The sequence below is a fragment of the Pararge aegeria genome, chromosome 5 (assembly GCF_905163445.1).
Source record: "Pararge aegeria chromosome 5, ilParAegt1.1, whole genome shotgun sequence".
Taxonomy (NCBI): domain Eukaryota; kingdom Metazoa; phylum Arthropoda; class Insecta; order Lepidoptera; family Nymphalidae; genus Pararge; species Pararge aegeria.
In genome coordinates, this window is record NC_053184.1 from 281,953 (window position 1) to 299,879 (window position 17,927).

Here is a 17,927-nt window from a genome sequence, read left to right on the forward strand (position 1 = left end):
GGGAAATTAATTGCCAGCTCGTAAAACTAGAGTCGAGTTTTCCCGCCCTCGGGCGGCACTCACTGAGCGTGACGTCCGCGGCGGCGGGCCACGACGTGACCTTGCCGGACATGGTCTTGACGGTGACGGCGTAGTGCGCGCCCGGCTCCAGCCCCTCGAACGTGGCGGCCGGCGCGTCGGCGCGCGCGCGCAGCTGCGGCGGCAGGCGACGCGCGCCCGCGCCCGGCGCCACCGACACCTGGTACTTCTCGAACTCGCTGCGACAGAGAGCGGCGTGAGCGCAGCCCGGCGCCCGGCGCCCGGCGGCCCGTCCGGCCGCGCCCTACCTCTGCTCGGCCGGCGGCAGCCACGTGACGCGGAAGGCGCTCTCGGAGCGCTCGCGCGGGTCCACGCTCACGTTGCGCGGCCGCAGCGGCACGGTGCGGTACTGCGCCGTGGTGGGCGCCGACAGCTGCGCGTCCGACACCGTCTGCACCGAGATGTTGTAGGCGCGGCCCGGCACCAGCCCCTTGAAGGCGGCCTGCGCGGGGCCCGGCGGCTCGCCCTCCTTCTCCACGTACAGCTCCGAGTCGCGCGCGTCGCGCGGCTCGATGGACACCTGCGGTGCGATCGCGAGTGAGTGTGTGCGGCTCCGGGTCGGTGGCCCCGGGGCGCGGCCGGGTCGGTGGCCCCGGGGCGCGGCCGGGCCGGTGGCCCCGGGGCGCGGCCGGGTCGGTGGCCCCGGGGCGCGGCCGGGTCGGTGGCCCCGGGGCGCGGCCGGGTCGGTGGCCCCGGGGCGCGGCCGGGTCGGTGGCCCCGGGGCGCGGCCGGGTCGGTGGCCCCGGGGCGCGGCCGGGCCGGTGGCTCCGGGGCGCGGCCGGCGGCCGGCACGTACCTTGTAGTGCGTGTAGGCGCCGGGCGGGTAGGGCGGCTGCCACAGCACCAGCAGCGTGGTCTCGTTGCGGAACCACACGATGAACTTGCCCGGCGTGTTGGGCTCTGCACACAACGAGGCCGTGAGGCGGGCGGAGTCAGCACACGTGTGCCGACATTCCCATAACATATCGGATGAAATATCTATTTATATCTTATGCAGGAATCCGAAGGTGAAAGGCTCAACATACAAATAGTAATGTGCTCGCGGAATGCGGAAATGATTAATATTTCATCAAATATGCAATGATACTTTTGTCATAGTTAGATAGTTTTCAATAAGATAAATGTCGTGTAGCTGATGGTAAATTACACGTCGGTGAGCGTGAAACATGCGTGACACGAGATTTACTTACCACTACTAATTGTATTATTTACCAAGACGGACAGCATTCAAAACGTCAACTAAATAAAATGGCATTTATTCAAAGCATGAAGCTGTTCTAATGATTGAAACAAAACAATGAAAAGAGACGGAGCAGACGGCGCAGGGCGCGCCGCGCGGCTGCGCTCGCTGCGACGACTTGGCTCGAGCATATTAAGTAACACGTATCGACAGATTATGAATAAAAATATTTTCAGAAGTTAAAATTATTTTTACTTATGGACATGTTTGTGGAACATTTGACATCTGAACTCGTCAATACTCCAAGGCTAGTTGGAAAGAGGGGCCGTTCATAAAAAGTGAAATTACGGTACGTATTCATATAAAAACACCTAGCCTAAAAAAATTTACAACACTGACAATGTAATAACTTGAAATCGCTTTTGTAGGTATGGTGTGTAAATTGTTGTTTTAATATTAGGCATCCAGTACCACTTTTTGCGACACTTTTGCTGTTGGAATAGTAATTTTTGTTGATATATATTTTTACACCCTAAATGTTGATTGTCACTGCGTGTTCTTTGTGTCGATGTCGATTTATCTCGAAGGATCGCAGGAAAAGATAAAAAACAACAGTTTGTCATTGTTACGAATAGTGTTAAACCCATTGCCTTTTCAACTAGCCTTGTATAAAACATAATATTTACAAACAAAAATATATATTAATACATTCTACACAAAAATACATGCCACGTATCATCAAAACGTAATGCAACGTAAGCCATTGGGCGCAGGCGGAACTGATCAATAAGCCATACTTTACCAATTGTAGGTGCAGAGCGGCAAACAACAAATAGTTAACAAGGAATGCATGCAGCGGGCGACGGGCTGCCGCAGCGCACACGCTTAGCATTGCTTAGTTATCGTTCATGGTTTCACAAGCGTGACAATATAATGACTAAAAAAATGGTTAATGTAATCGGTACCGTCGGTCGCGCCGTCGTGCGACTGTCGCGCCGAGCTCGCGCCGCCGCGTCGTCCGCGCTGCCGGACAGACTCATTAGTACAAACGATCACTACCTACTGATGCATGCGGTTTTTGTTACATGTTTAGTGTTAAACAAGCTTTCGGGATCTTCCACTTCCATTTCCAAGAGCGAAGGGTAAGTAGTTTTTAAGAACTTGAAGCAGCTTGAAATTGGAGAGTGACGGTCAGTCCAAGTTAAAGTTATGGGTCATTGTAAGGACAGGCGTCCATCACTCATGCTATGAGCAGTCCTGCACCCATGGGGATTGATATGGGGGTTGTTTCCAACGCACTAAGAGTTGAATCCACGTTGCCTGAGAGTACAGAGGCGTAATAACGAAATTGTAATAATTGTTTTCCTTCTTATAAATAATATGCATTTCCGCTGTAAAATATTGTTCAATCGTCTCAGTTCCTTTCATCCATATCTATTCAACGTTTTAACCGTGACGAAGGTAACAATTGGACAGACATAAGGCTCAGTTTAAGCGGATGATATGTACTTTGGAACTCGTCGGCGCCTCTGCCATTCATGACACTCGTGCTGCTACTTTATGACTTGCCAAGTCAGCGCCATGCGCGCGTCTTCCAGCTCGGCTAAGCGGCGCGACGCGTGAACAAATGTTCCCAGCGGAAACTCGTGGCGTCACAGGTGCCACCGGCATAGTCAGGGCGAGAGAAACGCCAGACATAGCACTTCGGGCATATTATAGCATATACTAAGCCATGTCCCATGTATTCACATGTGCAACTATTGTTCCTACTTCCTAGCGTGGTATTATTTTGCGTGATATAAACCTTTTTGATAATTGGAACTGGAAAAGCCCAAGATTAGTGCGTTGATAGTTTAAATCATACAAACTCGACAGTTTAATGAATGTATGTTGTCATACATAGAATTTGGAATAAACAACCTAAACGATCAACGAAAGTAGTTTTATTTTGAATTCCAACATACTATGAAGTACACACTATTTGGCGTTGGGTGTTTCGTCGCGTTACATTGATTTCGAGTGTATTGTGGGAACCGCGTAGTGGACGAGGTGGCACACTGCCTCTCGGTTGCAGGCCCGAGCGATATAAGCGCACGAACAGTACATCGAAAGGCAAACGATGACAAAGATTGAAAGTTCTACACGCTGACTCAATATGTGTATTAATTCGAATATTATGATCGATTACGTAAAAAGCCTGTGGGGAATTTCCATAAGGCACGTTCAGTGAAAACCGGCCTCGCCGCCGTGATGACACCTCGCTTCTACGAGTTGGGTCACTAAAATTGCTTTTTAGTTTTTTAGCTAGCAGATTTTCCTTAATTCCAAAGTCGAGCAGCAGGCACTCTCACCGCTCACGAAGTGATCATAAGTAAACTAATCGGGGGCGACCTTCAACTTTTACCTGCGAGTACAAATGGCGACGATGCGAATGCTTTGATAGCCGATACGTATTACGTATGCAGGCCGCGGCACCTGCGGCCGTCTCACATTGTACTGTGGACGTGGGTGGCCACTATTGTAATGTTGGGCTTGCTGGCAGTGTGCGCACATCGCTTTTGCAATTCGGAATGTATCATTGTTAGAAGAGATGCCTACGTTTACTAAAAATAGTAGTAAGAACATCTCACTGATCACAAAACTTTTTGTGAATTATGAATTAAATTGTCCTGCTGGTGAAACGAAATTCCACGCGGACGAAGTGCCGTGCAGTAAATAGTCTTTATTTGCAAAAACAAGTACCATAATTAGAAACACTGACTCATTGAGCTACGCGATTTGGTTCTATTGTTTGCCCATCGGTTTGACAATCGCTCGTCACACGACATCTAATGAGCTCGGCACTTCTACGCATTCCTAAGCAAAATATATTGTCGCAGCTTTAGTCGGCTCTCCGACCCGCATTCGGCAGCGACTACGCTCTGAGCCCCTCTTCTACGAGAGAAGCCTGTTTCCGGCTGGGAGACTCCGGAGGCTGGCAATGGTTGATGGGGACGGGGCCGCACTCACTGGTGGTGAAGTTGAAGGAGGCGTAGGCCGCGCTCTCCTTGTCGCGCAGCAGCGTGAAGGCGTGCAGCTGGTACGTGGCGCCGGGCGACAGGTCGCGCAGCACGTGCGACCAGTTGCCCGCGCCCTCCAGCGACACGTTGCGCGCGCCGCCCTCCGCGCGCTCCGACAGCGGGATCACCTGCGGCACACCGCTTGCACTGCGACCTTCCGAGCCTCGCGACACCGAACACCCCACGCCCGCACGACAGGCAGTCGAGGTCGTGGAATGAGAGCAATGAGTGGAAATAAAAATATTAAATTTTCAGATATTTCAATTAATTTATTTAGCTCATTCGCATGATCATACAAAATCAGGACTACTTTTGTCAAGAACCAACTTCACTTACTAAAACTGAGGACAAAAAGAGCTCGCTCACCCCCTCTGTCCTCATCATTCCGCGAACAATCATTATTTTCGTTCAGCAGCAATTTACGGACGACGGATTTTCACCTGACATCAGGTAGGCCATCCGCTTGACCCTGTCGTCAACTATTACTATAATAAAAGGAAATAATTTGCTACTTATTTTAAAAATATACTTATAAATTTAAGATGCATATTAAACTTTACGTAGGATTTGAACCCGCGCCTCCACGGTTCTCATTCCACCAACCATTGCTTTGCAGGGTCCAACTGAACCTGATCTGAAGTTAATTTACTTCTATTATTCAGTGAGTGACCGAACGACGTTGCACATGGGCGACTCGAAGTGTGCATGATCGACATCGACCTCGATCATGCGCGAGTGGCCGCGGGTGCACTGAGCGAGTCAGCGCAAAGCACGCACCTTGAAGCGGAAGCCGGTGTAGTCGCCGTGCGCGGGCGGCGCCCACAAGATGGTGGCCTGCTTGTTGCGGCCCAGCGTCACCGTCAGGTTGGACGGCGGCTCGGGCGCTGCGCAACCAAGCGCACGCGTTAGTGTGCGATAAACAAGCTTCGTAAAACGAAATGTTGAAAATTATTTTTTATTCTATGACAAGGTGCCCTTGCCGGTTATCTCATCCTATACGGAAGCGCGATGATAATGGAAAAATATAAAACCGACTCCATTGTAAGTATAAAAAAATGGTTTTTTAAAATATGGCATAACGTTTACACGTTTTAATTTCGATTCAAACAAAGTAATTAACCGATTTTCTTTACTATGTCCAATGCAGATATATGTTTAAAATCAAATAAAACGTTTCACTCATTAACATTTTCCCTCCATAAACTCTGAGCTGCAGTAGGTGAAGAACTTAGAAAAGACTTGCTGTCTAAACCAGAATATTTTAATAATACGACACAGTTTAGAAAGAAGGAATCCCCTGACAGATCTGAGCAGCAGCAATAGATACTGAATGGTCAAAAATTCAAAATTCATTTATTTCAAGTAGGAAGGAAGGCAGATTCTACCGAGAAGAAGCCGGCAAGAAACTCAGCAGTTGCTCTTTTCCAACATCAAAATTTTACATTTTACATTTTAACATTCATTTTTCTATCTTGTGAGAGATGAAAGCGGAGGCGGATGCTTCTAAGCAACCTTGTCATTAAGAAACTCATCAATTGTATAATAACCTCGCTGTAATAAATGTGTTTTAACACATTCTTTAAACTTATGCATTGGTAGGTCCAAAATTACCTTAGGAATCATATTATAAAAGCGTATACTCAGTCCCACAAATGACTTCTGCACCTTTCGCAGACGATATGCAGATGTCACTAATTTATGACCATTTCTTGTAAGTCGACTGTTTATATCCACTTTTTGTTTATAAAGACTAATATGTTGTCTTACAAATACTGTATAGTTATAAATATATTGTGAGGCTACCGTAAGTATACCAATTTCTTTAAATTTTTCACGGAGGGATTCACGTGATTTAAGTTTATATATTGACCGTATAGCTCTTTTCTGCAATATGAATATAGTTTCAATATCAGCAGCTTTGCCCCATAATAAGATCCCGTAAGACATCACACTATGAAAGTACGCGAAGTAAACAAGTCTTGCTGTTTCTACGTCAGTAATCTGTCTAATTTTCCTGACGGCGTAGGCAGCCGAGTTTAGTTTACCTGCTAGTGTATCTATATGGGTACCCCACTGAAGCTTACAATCCAAGGTCATGCCCAGAAAAACTGTGGAATCTTCCATTTTTAGTGATTCTCCATTTATTATTATATTTTTATTAACTTTCTTTACATAACAACCAATTACCAATGGTAATTAACAACCAAGCAAAACCCAACACTGCCTGCTGTGTAGGACGCTGAAAGCATCTTAGTTACTGCTCCAGGAAGCTGTCGCGGTTCCAGTCCTTATGACAACAATACTTCCTAAAGTGTTTTAGGGCTACCTGAAGCTTTAACAACTGAATAAAACCTGTGATAATGGTCTGGTTCCACGTGAGCAGGTCGGCGAAGGTATCGTTGGAGTAGTACAGCATGAAGTGGTACTGGGTGCCCGGGAGGCCCTGGAAGTTGATGGTGGAGGCGCGCGCGGGCACCGTGAAGTTGGGCGCGGGCGAGCCCTGCGGCGGCCGGTAGTCCAGGCGGTAGTGCGCGCCCGCCGCACCCGCCGCGCCCCAGCCCGGGATCTCGATGACCAGGTCGGCCGCGTGCGCCGCGCCGCTCAGCGCCTGCACAGCCCGGCCGTTAAAGACTCGATGTCCCCCAGATTTATTTATAAGAAGAATGTAATGATACAAAATTTTAAAAAGTAAGATGAGTTAATCAATTTATTAGTCGATGTTCTGCCCTTTCTTGCAAACTACATTAATGAAATTAATAATGCCAATTCTGATGTACAATTTTTCTAAAGGCAGTCGATTAAAAGGTCTAAAAATAGCACCAGCCTTTTTACAATAGTCCCTGTTGAAAAGGATAGTGTTGTTTAGTTTACTTCATTTTGGAAGTTGTTTTATTTTACACAAGCTGTCGCCCGCGACTTCGTCTGCGTTTGTTTTATAGAGACGTGTGGCGTTCAATTCAGGTGTAGTTCTACTGAAATTTGTAAGTTGTAAAAATTTTGAAGAATCGAAATTGCATTGTTAGTTAATTTATATGCTATAGGTTAACGAAGAACATTTCTAACATTTTTTATTTAGTCCTAGCACTGAAGTCCTTATAAATATGGCAGCACTTTATGTATTCAGTATCGCTTAGCCTTAAATGAGGGGTTAGCTGCTGTCCGCTGAGGAGTTCTGTCCTCCATCTCCAATCATATTCATCAGATCTACACGAAATTTGTGCAAAATTAAATAGGTATAGTACAAAAATAATGATTTAAATTAGTTATCAATTTTGTTTGTAGTTGGTGTAAAATAGTCAAACCCTTTGATCCCCTCTCCCGAAAGAACTTAGCTAAATTTCAGGATAAAAAGTATCCTTTGTTAATTCAAATACCTCCTCAAGTATATATGTACAAAGTTTCATGATGATTGGCTAAGTAGATTTCGCGTGAAAGCATAACAAACAAACTTACAATCACATTTATAATATTAGTAGGGATTGGAATTTACAAATTGTTTTTCTTATGTATCAAGCCAAAATTGTTTATTGTGTAATGGTTATTCTTTTAGGTCTAAATGGTGATGCAAAATGTTTTTTTTAAAGAGAAAACTTAATATCATTTTAAAATAAATATGTTTGTCAACCCTTCCTATGGGAAAAACAACTAGCTTTTTTTTGTAAATTAAATGGAATAAACAAATTGTTTTTATTACTGATACTAATAATAGCAAAAATAATTATTATTATCAAAAATGACAGTTTTATTTTACATGCCTTTTAGAGCATTACTTTTTTAAGGCATTACATGCCTTCTGAAACCATAGCATTAACAATATTGAAATAATTAGTAAGAATTAGAAAGTACCAACCTGAGAATTTTTAATAAAACAACCCAATACCAAATAATCTGTAGCAAACAAAAGCTATATATTTTAAAAGAATGGTTATATATAAGAGAGTTTGCGTTCAAAAATTCTTTTTTTTTGCTAAATGTTGTTTCTTGAAATTTCACAAGTTCGTGAATATAATTTGAATCCATATAATTATTGTTATTGGTAGAATACTTCGTAAATAAATCTTGTATTTCTACAGATGCAAATTTTGTCTTTATTTCAACTACCCATTGAAGGGAATATTATAATCATCATTATATACATACAAAATTAAGTACTTTTAGTTTATAACTAATTTTAGTTTTTTTATTGCTGAGCTAAATCCTTGTGGCATGTTATTTTTCACAATCTAAGCAATAATTTCAAACTTGCCAAGTCTGTGCCAATTTTTCTGTACCCTACTTCAATACTAGAAATTTAGGTAGAACTGCACAATGCATTAAAACAGCTAAAAATGTACATCTGTAACTTAATCTTGATTGATACATATAAACTTAAATGAAACTAAATAATAATGTAATTTGTTTAGCAACAAGATTAGTAATTGGAGGTGCTACAGCTATTGCCAGCATAGGACTATTGAGAAGCGTTGGATAAGAGTTTCCTGCATTATAATCAAGTAATGAGATGTTATATTATAAATAATAAAATGAATGTAATTATATTAGATATAATAACCATATTACATTCGTGTAGCACTGTATATTGTTACTGACAGGTCATACTGATACTAGAGGTACGATTAACTCATTGGGGCAGAGCCCTAGACGACGCAATGGCAAAGGGCGTAACGACGACATATCTGTATCAATTAACTAGTTCAACAATCAAGATTTGCTCACAACAAAGACGATAAGTCCGAGCGCCAGGCTCGAGGCGGCCGTGGCGCGCGTTTGTCCAGCCCTCGCTTGCACAATCGACCTCTTCCACATCATTGAAGGCGACTCCCCGATTTCACATGACACTTTCTCTTCCAAATAAACACCTCTTTTCGCTCGTGGGAGCATGATTGATTCACTGTAACGCGTAGGATCGTCATATCAGCGCGTGCTACCACATTAGAATTGATTTAGCACTTCAAAACACAATAACATTTACAAAAAGTAGTAGATGTTGTCATACGCAACACAGTTTCAATTACAGATTTCAATAAACCAAGCAAAGCAGGTAAAAATAGACATTAGACAGTAGACACAGGTTGACACTTGACACTTTAATAAATATAATTTTATGTTCTTGTTTTTTTTTAATTTGTCCTCTTACAGGCAAAGATCATTAACCATACAGCCAACGTTTTGGGTTGGGTAAAAAAGCTTAGAAGAAAATTTAAGGTTTTTTGAGTTGAGTGGATAAGTCTACCGCTAAGCCACTTCTAAGCATTTGACAGTCTAAGGCTCTAAGCGAAGAATTAAATTGAGACCCAGAGGCTTATTGGCTCTCCTTTTTACTCAGTCTACGATAGGCTCTTACAAAGTTCCTTGAAACACAATATAATCGTGTGGAAAACTTGTAGTGATTATGCTTACCAGACTGTCCACAATCAACAACTCGTAAATAGAATTAAAAAGATTATAATCAGTACATTTTATATAAAGTTAAAATATGATTTTTTTGTTTGTCTACTTACTTATTCGTGATTTTTGATCTGAGAATTATCTATTTGTTTTTCTGGGGGTTAGTTATCTATAATTAATGTCAACTTTCCCTGCGGGGCGAGAATCCAGAGCCGCAATTCGTACAGCTACAAAAAAAAGTCCGGTGCCGCGGCTTGATATTTGTAATTTGTTTTTTATTGTAAATGTTTGCCTATTAATTTTATTACAGTAGTTTGCGTTTAAAAAGGCATTATGGTGCAAAACGACAAAGAATCCTGGTCATCAGATGACACGATTAGAGTTTTGATAGCTTCAGACATTCATTTGGGCCACCTCGAAAATGACGATGTGCGTGGAGAAGATAGCTTCATTGCCTTCGAAGAAGTTCTTTCTCTAGCAGTTCAGTACGACGTCGACTTGGTTCTGCTGGGAGGGGACCTCTTTGACCATGCGAAGCCATCCCCGAGTTGTATGTTTAAGTGCACTCAAATCATTCGAAAATACTGCTTCGGTGATAAACCCATCAACATAGAGGTACTATCTGATCAGTTTGAAAACTTCTCACGCAGTGTGAATTACGAAGATCCGAATCTGAATGTGTCGTATCCCATACTTTCGATCCACGGCAACCACGACGACCCAGTCGGCCAGGACAGCGTAAGCTCCCTCGACATATTGTCCATAACCGGTCTCGTTAATTATTTCGGAAGGTGGACCGACTACACTCACGTGCGCATTTCGCCTGTGCTCATACAGAAAGGCGATACTAAACTGTCGCTTTATGGGTTGAGCCACATCAAGGATCAAAGACTTGCAAGGCTTTTTGTAGAGAAGAAAGTAGAAATGGATCTTGTTGAAGATGGTAACGATTGGTTTAATATTTTAGTGCTCCACCAAAACAGAGCTGACAGAGGCCCCAATAATTTTATACCTGAAAATGTGCTGCCCTCATTCCTAGACCTCGTCATATGGGGCCACGAGCATGACAGTCAAGTATTTGCCACCAAGGATGTTAAGAGAGAAAATGAAAGCTTCCTCGTAGTTCAGCCTGGAAGCACTGTGGCAACATCCCTGGCGGCCGGTGAAGCACTGCCCAAGCATTGTGCCCTGCTGCAACTGCACAGGAAGGAGTACATTGTGACGCCCCTGCCATTGAAAACCGTAAGACCCTTCATATTTAAGACTGTAGTGCTTTCAGAAGAAAACCTCGGTGAGGAAGATGTCAATGAAAAAGAGAAAGTACAAAACTTTCTAAAGGAAAAAGTCACCGAAGCCATCAAGGAGGCTGAATCTCTACACAGCGGGGATCCAAAACAGCCATCCCTGCCTCTCATTAGGCTCAGTGTTTTTTATGAACACGAAGGCCAAGATTTTAATCGGGTCAGGTTCTGTCAGAACTTCAACGGTCTTGTCGCCAATCCTAAAGATATTCTCATCATGAAAAGAGAAAAGAAGCTAAGAGAGCGCAAGGAACGGATCGATGACTCCGAGGAAGTAGACATCGGGGGCGCTGCAGCCGAGGCGACGGACGTGGAGTCCTTGTTGCGAGCCTACTACGAAGCGCAGCCGCCCGAGCGGCGCCTCGCCGTGCTGTCCGTGCGCTCGGTCACGGAAGCCGTCCGCGACTTCACGCTCAAGCGCGACGACGACGTCTTCCGCAGAGTCCTCGACGCTCACAAACAGCACTGCGTCGACTTTCTTTTGAAATCCAACGCCGAGACGGCGGCCGAGGTGGATGAGAAATTAAAATCATGTAAGGAAGCACTCGACGCTGCCGACGAGGAGAGCCTGAAGACCTTGATCTCGGCGGCGGCCACGGCGGCCGTGGCCGCCACTAAGAAGGCGGCCTCCAAGAGCGAGTCCATCGTGCTGTCCAGCGACGAGGAGGCGGCGCCCAGCGCGCGCGGGCGGGGGCGCGGGGCGCGCGGCGGGCGGGCGCGGGGCGCGCGCGGGCGCGGGGCGCGGGGCGCACGGTCGCCGCCCGCGCCGCCGGCCGTGGAGCGGCGCAGCACGCCGCGCCGCTCGGCCGCGCAGAAGACCACGTCGTGGCTGCAGACGCTGGCCAGCGAGCGCACGACGCGCCGCCGCCGCGACTCGTCCGACATCGAGATCTCGGACGACTGACTTCCATGTCGTCTCCTCCATTCCCCATAATTTACGCAATGTTCTCGGAACTGTCGATTTCGAGATCCTTTTAACGATAGATGTCTAAGTTTAATATAAGAATTTACAAATGTTTATAAGTAAATATATTTTTTTGGTGGAATAACAATATCTCTGACGAATACATCGGATCTTATTAAAATAGTCCTCGGAATCCTTAGAGTAATTTTATAAATGGGATAGTGTGCTGGTTTAATCACACAGCAACAGAGATACAGAATGATGTGATATTTGCATAGCACAGAGCACTCGGTTACAGAACAGTCGGTTTTGCACGCACTACAAAGGGCGCGTATGAACCAGCTGCGAACTTTGTAACGGAGTCGGTTATAGCAGTAATTTTATACCTTATTTCGTAAAAATATTGTTTAAGTTGGAAAATAAAAATATTTTCTTAAAGTATTTGTTTATTAAAACCTTTAACAACCACGCACCGCGTATCTACTTCCAGTTCTGAGCTGACCAACCAGAATAATTGAGTTTTCACAGAGACCAGCACAAGTAATGAACAATTAACAAAATCAAACTCATCCGTGGGACAATATTTCTCTAAACGAGCCAACAATGACAGCGAACGTAATTATTCAGCATTCCTGATAGTGGCCACCGGGTTTTAGTGGGTAATCCCACCATCCGACGTATGCCTCAGACGTGGGTATCCCTCACGAGAGGGTTTCACACCCGCTGACAAAAATACTAGGTATCAAAGTATGAGCTATCCTCGTACTGCGGAGTGCAGCAAGTATAGAGTGAATATAGATGTGTCCTACGATTTGAATAGCCAAAATTGTATTATTTTTCTATACATATTTTAAGAGAGGTCATACATTTTCTGCGAGATTACCACGGGGGAAACCGCCCTCCCCTGTCCTCCCCGGGTGCGCTCATGCTACCGCCGCTTCAAAAACCGTAACCGTGACCGTATCGGGCTGGGTAAATAAATAGTCAATTGTAACGAATGGTAGTTGTAGTTTATTCGTCGTGAGCCGGCGGCCGCTCGACCAGCGTGCGGCGCAGGTAGCGCAGCGCGGCGTCGGCGGCTTGGCGCGGCGAGCGGCCCGCGAACGACAGCGGCGGCGACGTGGCCGCCAGGCGCACCACGGCCACGCCCGGATCTGCAACAAGCGGGCGTCAGCGCGGCGCCGGGCGCGCCCCCCCGCGCGGGCACTCACTCAGCGACAGCTCGTCCGCGCGCACGCCCAGCGCCTGGCACACGCGCCTCAGCACGTGCTCGGGCGGCTCGTCGGGCGCCGCGCCCAGCAGCGCGCGCAACCCGCGCTCGCACGCCTCGTCGCCTGCGGACACTCGCGCTCAACACACGCCTCGGGCCCGGAACCCTCACGCGCCGATGGCCGGCCGTGCGCATATTCAGCGAAGGTGTCCCTTGATGTGTGTCAAAAACGACAAATCGAAGGATACCCGTCTTCGCTATTCGCTTCATGTGTAGAATTAGGCACAAAAGTAGATGTAAAGCGTTAACACGGAACGCAAACGACCGGTATCCCACGACCCTCTAACTCATCCACCATCAGAGGATTGGATTTAGTATCATGCATGCAAAGAACGGTGCCACGAAAAATGAGTTCGGTCTTGGAGGAAACAAGAACAAATCAATATTTTTAAGATTTTATGAATAATTTCAGTTTTGGTACAATAGCGTTACATATGTACATATAACACGTTGGTTTGAATTTTATATCCCAACCAGTGAGCGTTTTAAGAGTGGTTATTCCTTTGAAAACATGAGGAGTTTCTCAAATCGATTGTTTTTTAATATATTTATTAGCTCAGTACAAAAAACTAAAAATCAAAATCGTATTTTAGTTGACTCAGTATGCGTGATACAACTTGCTTTGTTATTCGATTCGCGCATCGGTCTATCCTATAGAAATAAATTCTACACACTTTGCCTTATGAAAACGAATAGCGTGTAGCGCAGAGTGGTTCCACAATTATTCAAAAGCGAAAAAATCCCATTTTTGTTAGTATTCCAAGAGACGAAACATGCCATTTTTGTGTTGTGTTTCAAGAGGTGAAAAGTTCGAATTTGTGTTAGTACTTAAGAAGCGAAAACATTCCATTTTTATGAGTGTATCAATGTATTTGTCTACAGATGGCGAACCTTATTATATTATATTTAGTTAAATTAACTAACCTTTATGCGAATTAAAAAAGCTAACATAGATCGGGAGATGTTATGTCACTAGGTATAAACTCGAATTTGGCAAAAACGGAATGTTCTTACAAACGAAAAGAACATCGATTAGATTTTTCAGAGATGTGTTCGTACACAATTGCGTTTAGCACATGGCTACGAAGGAAAAGAAACATCACGTGGAATCGATTCGGTAGCACATTGCAACTTCGAAGCCCCCCGACACGCTGCGGCTGTTTTATACGTCGAAACGAAAACATTGAATCCGAAACGGCAATTTCACAGAAACAGTGGTGTTTGTGTTTGTAAGCGTGTCTGTGTGTATGGCGACGTTCGAGGCTGACACTCGTTCGAAAAGGGCGAAAATACTTTAATAGTAATGAATCGCACATCAAATCAAATAGTCAAAGACAACAAGAGCCCGGCGCCGGGCTCCTCGCCAGGCGGCGCGAAGGAGCGTCAGGCTCGCTCACCGCAGTGCGCGCGCAGACCCCGCTGGTAGTGCGCCACGCGCTGGCCCAGGTCGGGGCGCCACGGCGCGTCGGGCGCGGCGGCCGCGTCGGGCGCGACGGTCGCGGCGCGCTCGCCCAGCCGCGCCAGCGCCGCCTCCGCGCGCGCGCGCCCCGTCGACTTCTCCTGCGCGCGCTGCAACGCCTCCTCCTGCACACGCACCGCTGCTGAGGCCGCGACAGTACGCAGACAGACAGACTAGTGTCACAATGTACTGTTCATTATTGAGCGACGAGTGACGAAGCACCAAAAAATATCATTTACAATCGCAGTTATCATCACACTCTTAGTTCATTTGTATGCAGAATTTTAACCAAGAAAATTTCCTAGCATTTCTATGAAATGTCATGTGTATAAATATTATAAAACAACGCTAAGTCTCTAGTCGGTGAGTTGCTGTGCCGGTGCAGGAGTTCTGCTCTCTGCCATATTCACAAGATGATCATCATATTTGAGAGATATTACCGACGCTCCCAACTTTTCAATGCAAAAGATTTATAAAAAACGATTGAGATATGACAGAGTTATAGTATAAAATAGTCTTTACCTTTCAGACCTTATTCCGCATGAACCCTATTGTTTGTTAAGAATAAAAATCGCTTAGATGTTAACCCGGGATGTCAGCAAGTTAGTAAGTGAGCAATTTCCGCATAATGCGCTAAAAGACACACGCCCGCACCTCCACGAAGTCCTTGGTGAGCCGCCCCAGGTTCTCGCGCAGGTAGGTGTACAGCTGCTCGGCGGCCAGCTGGCGCGCCTGCTTCTTGGTGGTGGCGGTGGCCGTGCGGCTGTGCAGGCCCAGCGCGGCGCACACGGTGAAGCGGCGCAGGTGCGGCGGGCCCGTGTCGCCCACCAGCTCGTAGCGCGCCTCGCCCAGGCGGTACTCCTCGCACAGCTCGCGCAGCACGGCCACGTAGCTGCGCGCGTCTAGCGCGGGCGGCGCCGCCGAGCCGCCGGGCAGCGGGCCCTCGCCGCCGGGCAGCGCGGGCGCGCGGCCGGGCGACGGCGGCGAAGGCTCCCGGCGCGCGGGCGGCGCGGCGTAGGGCGCCGGCACGGGCAGGCCGCGCGCCGTGAGCTCTTGCAGCATGCGGCGAGCCGCCTCCTGCTTGGCCTCCTTTTTGGAGCGCGCCTGCCCCGTCACGGCCACGCCCTGCGCCGACACGCGGTACTCGAACGTGGCCTGGTGCTGCGGCCCCGACTGCAACGCGCCGACCCCACATCAGCCTTTACACATTGGGTCTCTTCGCTTCCCAACCCTGACTAATTGATCGACAAATGGACGAGGAAGCCGGACGTACCGCAGAGACATTTTGCCTTTTTGCTAAGATGCCGCTCGGAAACCGGTTAGGGGTTTTAAAATAACCGCCATGTTCCTAACAGGATAGTCGACATCCATCTTGCATCGAAACCGACCGCCATTACACGATATTCCAGTCAAGGGCTACAATAAGATGTCAGGATGGCATTTACTGAACTAGAAATGAACTACTGAAAAGAATGGACTTTTATGATATTATTAAATTTCAAAAGGGTTTGGTTATTTATTTTTGTAACTTAAAAACACACACAGGCAGCCGAGGCAGAGCCAGGGCGCGTCTAGCTAAAAATATAGGAAAACTGAATGTCATCAAAGCTTACCTGCGCTATGCACTCATACTTGGGCACCTCGTTCATCTTGATCATCATCTCTTGGAGCACGGTCACAGCTGTTTTCATCATATTTCTGTAATTACTGCAATATTTCAACATTTAGTCACTAGTCAAAACTTCCCGTTTTCAAACACGCTTATTATATACAAGAGCCTTACTAATAAACGTTGTTTAGCTGGGGATAAGTTATACGCTATCTCATCTTTGGTCATCAGTAATTTGGTATTCCAAAAAAGATAACAAAACATTGTGTAACTATACAACCGCTACTGAAACATTTGTAAGGAACAGAAAATTTTGTAAAAGATGTGATTTTGAATAGATGCTCCACACTCCACATTTAACTCAGGGCAAGAGTGAAAAACTGCTGGAAACCGATGGATATCTATAACTTTACTAATATTATAAAGAGGAAAGATTTTTTTGTTTGTTTGTTTGTACCCAAGAAGCTCTGAAACTACTGAACCGATTTTAACCATTTCTTTACCAATAGACAATTATACCATAGAATCCAGACAGAACCGCAGTATTACAGCCCACTGCTAGACTAAAGGCCTCTCCCAAATATTAAACAGCCTAAAAAGCCTAAACCACCGCTTAGCATACCGCTTTCGACAAATGCTCAAAACAGCTACATTGAAAGCCTCTAAAACAGTCAATTATCTTCTTTCCAACTAAACCCCGTAAGATTCTGTAACGTTACAAAAATTTTAAGCCATATGGTACGAGGGCCCCCCCTTCTTTTTCTTGTTCATATTATCAAAAGCTAGAATACTTATCAAAATAAGTAAACTTTTATTTAAAAGTAAAGACTTTTTCCCATTCACTGCTTATAGTTTGGACGAATGGTTAAAGAGATTTGAACGAATGTAGATAAGTATGGACTGCTTACCTTTTGAGTAATATTAATTCTATTAGACAGTTTTTTTATATGTTCAAAGTGTCAATCTATTTAGAAATAGTCTATGTTTGGCTATGTAATAACATTACATATTGGATAGAAGTAGTACTTTCTAGAATTCCATGATATATTACCAAAACAAAGCTTAATTTGCTATACTCTCTAACTTGTTAACCTAACTTGTTGTCAAACATTATTAACAATCGATCAATTATTCATTGTAAAGTCAAAATTGCCGAAGATCTGTATAGTGCCGAATTCAAAAAAACAGTCCGCGTAATTTAATATCTACTATCACCGCTACATTGTATCAATTGTTTTATTTAAAATTTTACACAGCATTGCAATAAAACTGTTGTGGTTGTGCTAACATTCTAGCAATCAATTCTATATACTATTCACTGTGTAAATAGAATAATAATACTATGAAATAACACCCTGGGACACAATCACTTACCGGGCGACTGCTTTACTCTGGGTATTGTTATCGGTTATCTGAACTGCAGCAGACACAGCTGAATTATCACGAAAACTTTTTCGCTGCTTTATAATGTTTTAGTAGTATTTTACTAATACTTGATATTTTCGACCCTCCAGTTTTGTAATAAATAAATACAAAATAAGTCACAATGACCAAAGACGAAGCAGTGATGCCAGCACACTTTTTAGGAGCCGTTCCGTTCCTAACTAATTTAATCATTTTATGACATTACAGTACTATCAAACATTTTTAACCTTTCTTTAAAGTAATATGAAACTCAT

General features: G+C 45.2%; 3 protein-coding genes across 5 annotated transcripts in view; 1 reads left to right on the forward strand and 2 right to left on the reverse strand.

The window, feature by feature from the left end:
* LOC120623886 (tyrosine-protein phosphatase 10D-like) overlaps positions 1-9,389 on the reverse strand; it is a 30,064-nt gene extending 20,675 nt beyond the window's left edge. Inside the window, exons 1-7 of one of the 2 annotated variants that reach the window (XM_039890166.1) lie at positions 9,034-9,198; positions 6,670-6,925; positions 5,095-5,201; positions 4,268-4,445; positions 875-978; positions 327-598; positions 64-257 (exon numbers count right to left, since the gene is read on the reverse strand). In XM_039890166.1, coding sequence (XP_039746100.1) covers positions 64-257; positions 327-598; positions 875-978; positions 4,268-4,445; positions 5,095-5,201; positions 6,670-6,925; positions 9,034-9,198 — 1,276 coding nt within the window. Of the gene's footprint in view, positions 1-63; positions 258-326; positions 599-874; positions 979-4,267; positions 4,446-5,094; positions 5,202-6,669; positions 6,926-9,033 lie in introns of both variants that reach the window. The other variant, XM_039890167.1, reaches the window with a different exon arrangement.
* Positions 9,390-9,918: 529 nt separating this feature from the next.
* On the forward strand, positions 9,919-12,348 carry LOC120623680 (double-strand break repair protein MRE11). Its single transcript, XM_039889849.1, has one exon. It carries the CDS (start codon positions 10,039-10,041, stop codon positions 11,908-11,910), a length of 1,872 nt encoding a protein of 623 aa, XP_039745783.1. The 5' UTR covers positions 9,919-10,038; the 3' UTR covers positions 11,911-12,348.
* A 1-nt stretch (position 12,349) lies between these two features.
* Positions 12,350-17,927, reverse strand: LOC120623681. 2 transcript variants are annotated; one of them, XM_039889851.1, is made up of 6 exons: positions 17,623-17,927; positions 16,253-16,337; positions 15,294-15,812; positions 14,596-14,764; positions 13,122-13,244; positions 12,350-13,064 (listed from the first exon to the last, which is right to left on the reverse strand). In XM_039889851.1, the coding sequence occupies exons 2-6, from the start codon at positions 16,331-16,333 to the stop codon at positions 12,922-12,924; spliced, it is 1,035 nt and encodes a 344-aa protein (XP_039745785.1). In that variant the 5' UTR covers positions 16,334-16,337; positions 17,623-17,927; the 3' UTR covers positions 12,350-12,921. The 2 variants fall into 2 exon arrangements, with proteins under 2 accessions (XP_039745785.1, XP_039745786.1); XM_039889852.1 differs by having other exon boundaries at positions 12,351-13,064; positions 16,253-16,346; positions 17,623-17,717.

Bases quoted from the DNA above. Each gene is read 5' to 3' on its own strand.
- LOC120623680 (XM_039889849.1), top strand. From the start codon at position 10,039: ATGGTGCAAAACGACAAAGAATCCTGGTCATCAGATGACACGATTAGA.
- LOC120623681 (XM_039889851.1), bottom strand. From the start codon at position 16,333: ATGATGAAAACAGCTGTGACCGTGCTCCAAGAGATGATGATCAAGATG. The intron at 14,765-15,293 runs GTGCGGGCGTGT...GTGCGTGTGCAG, and splicing joins TCACCAAGGACTTCGTGGAG to GAGGAGGCGTTGCAGCGCGC. The intron at 13,245-14,595 runs GTCTGCGCGCGC...GAGTGTCCGCAG, and splicing joins CGTGGCGCACTACCAGCGGG to GCGACGAGGCGTGCGAGCGC.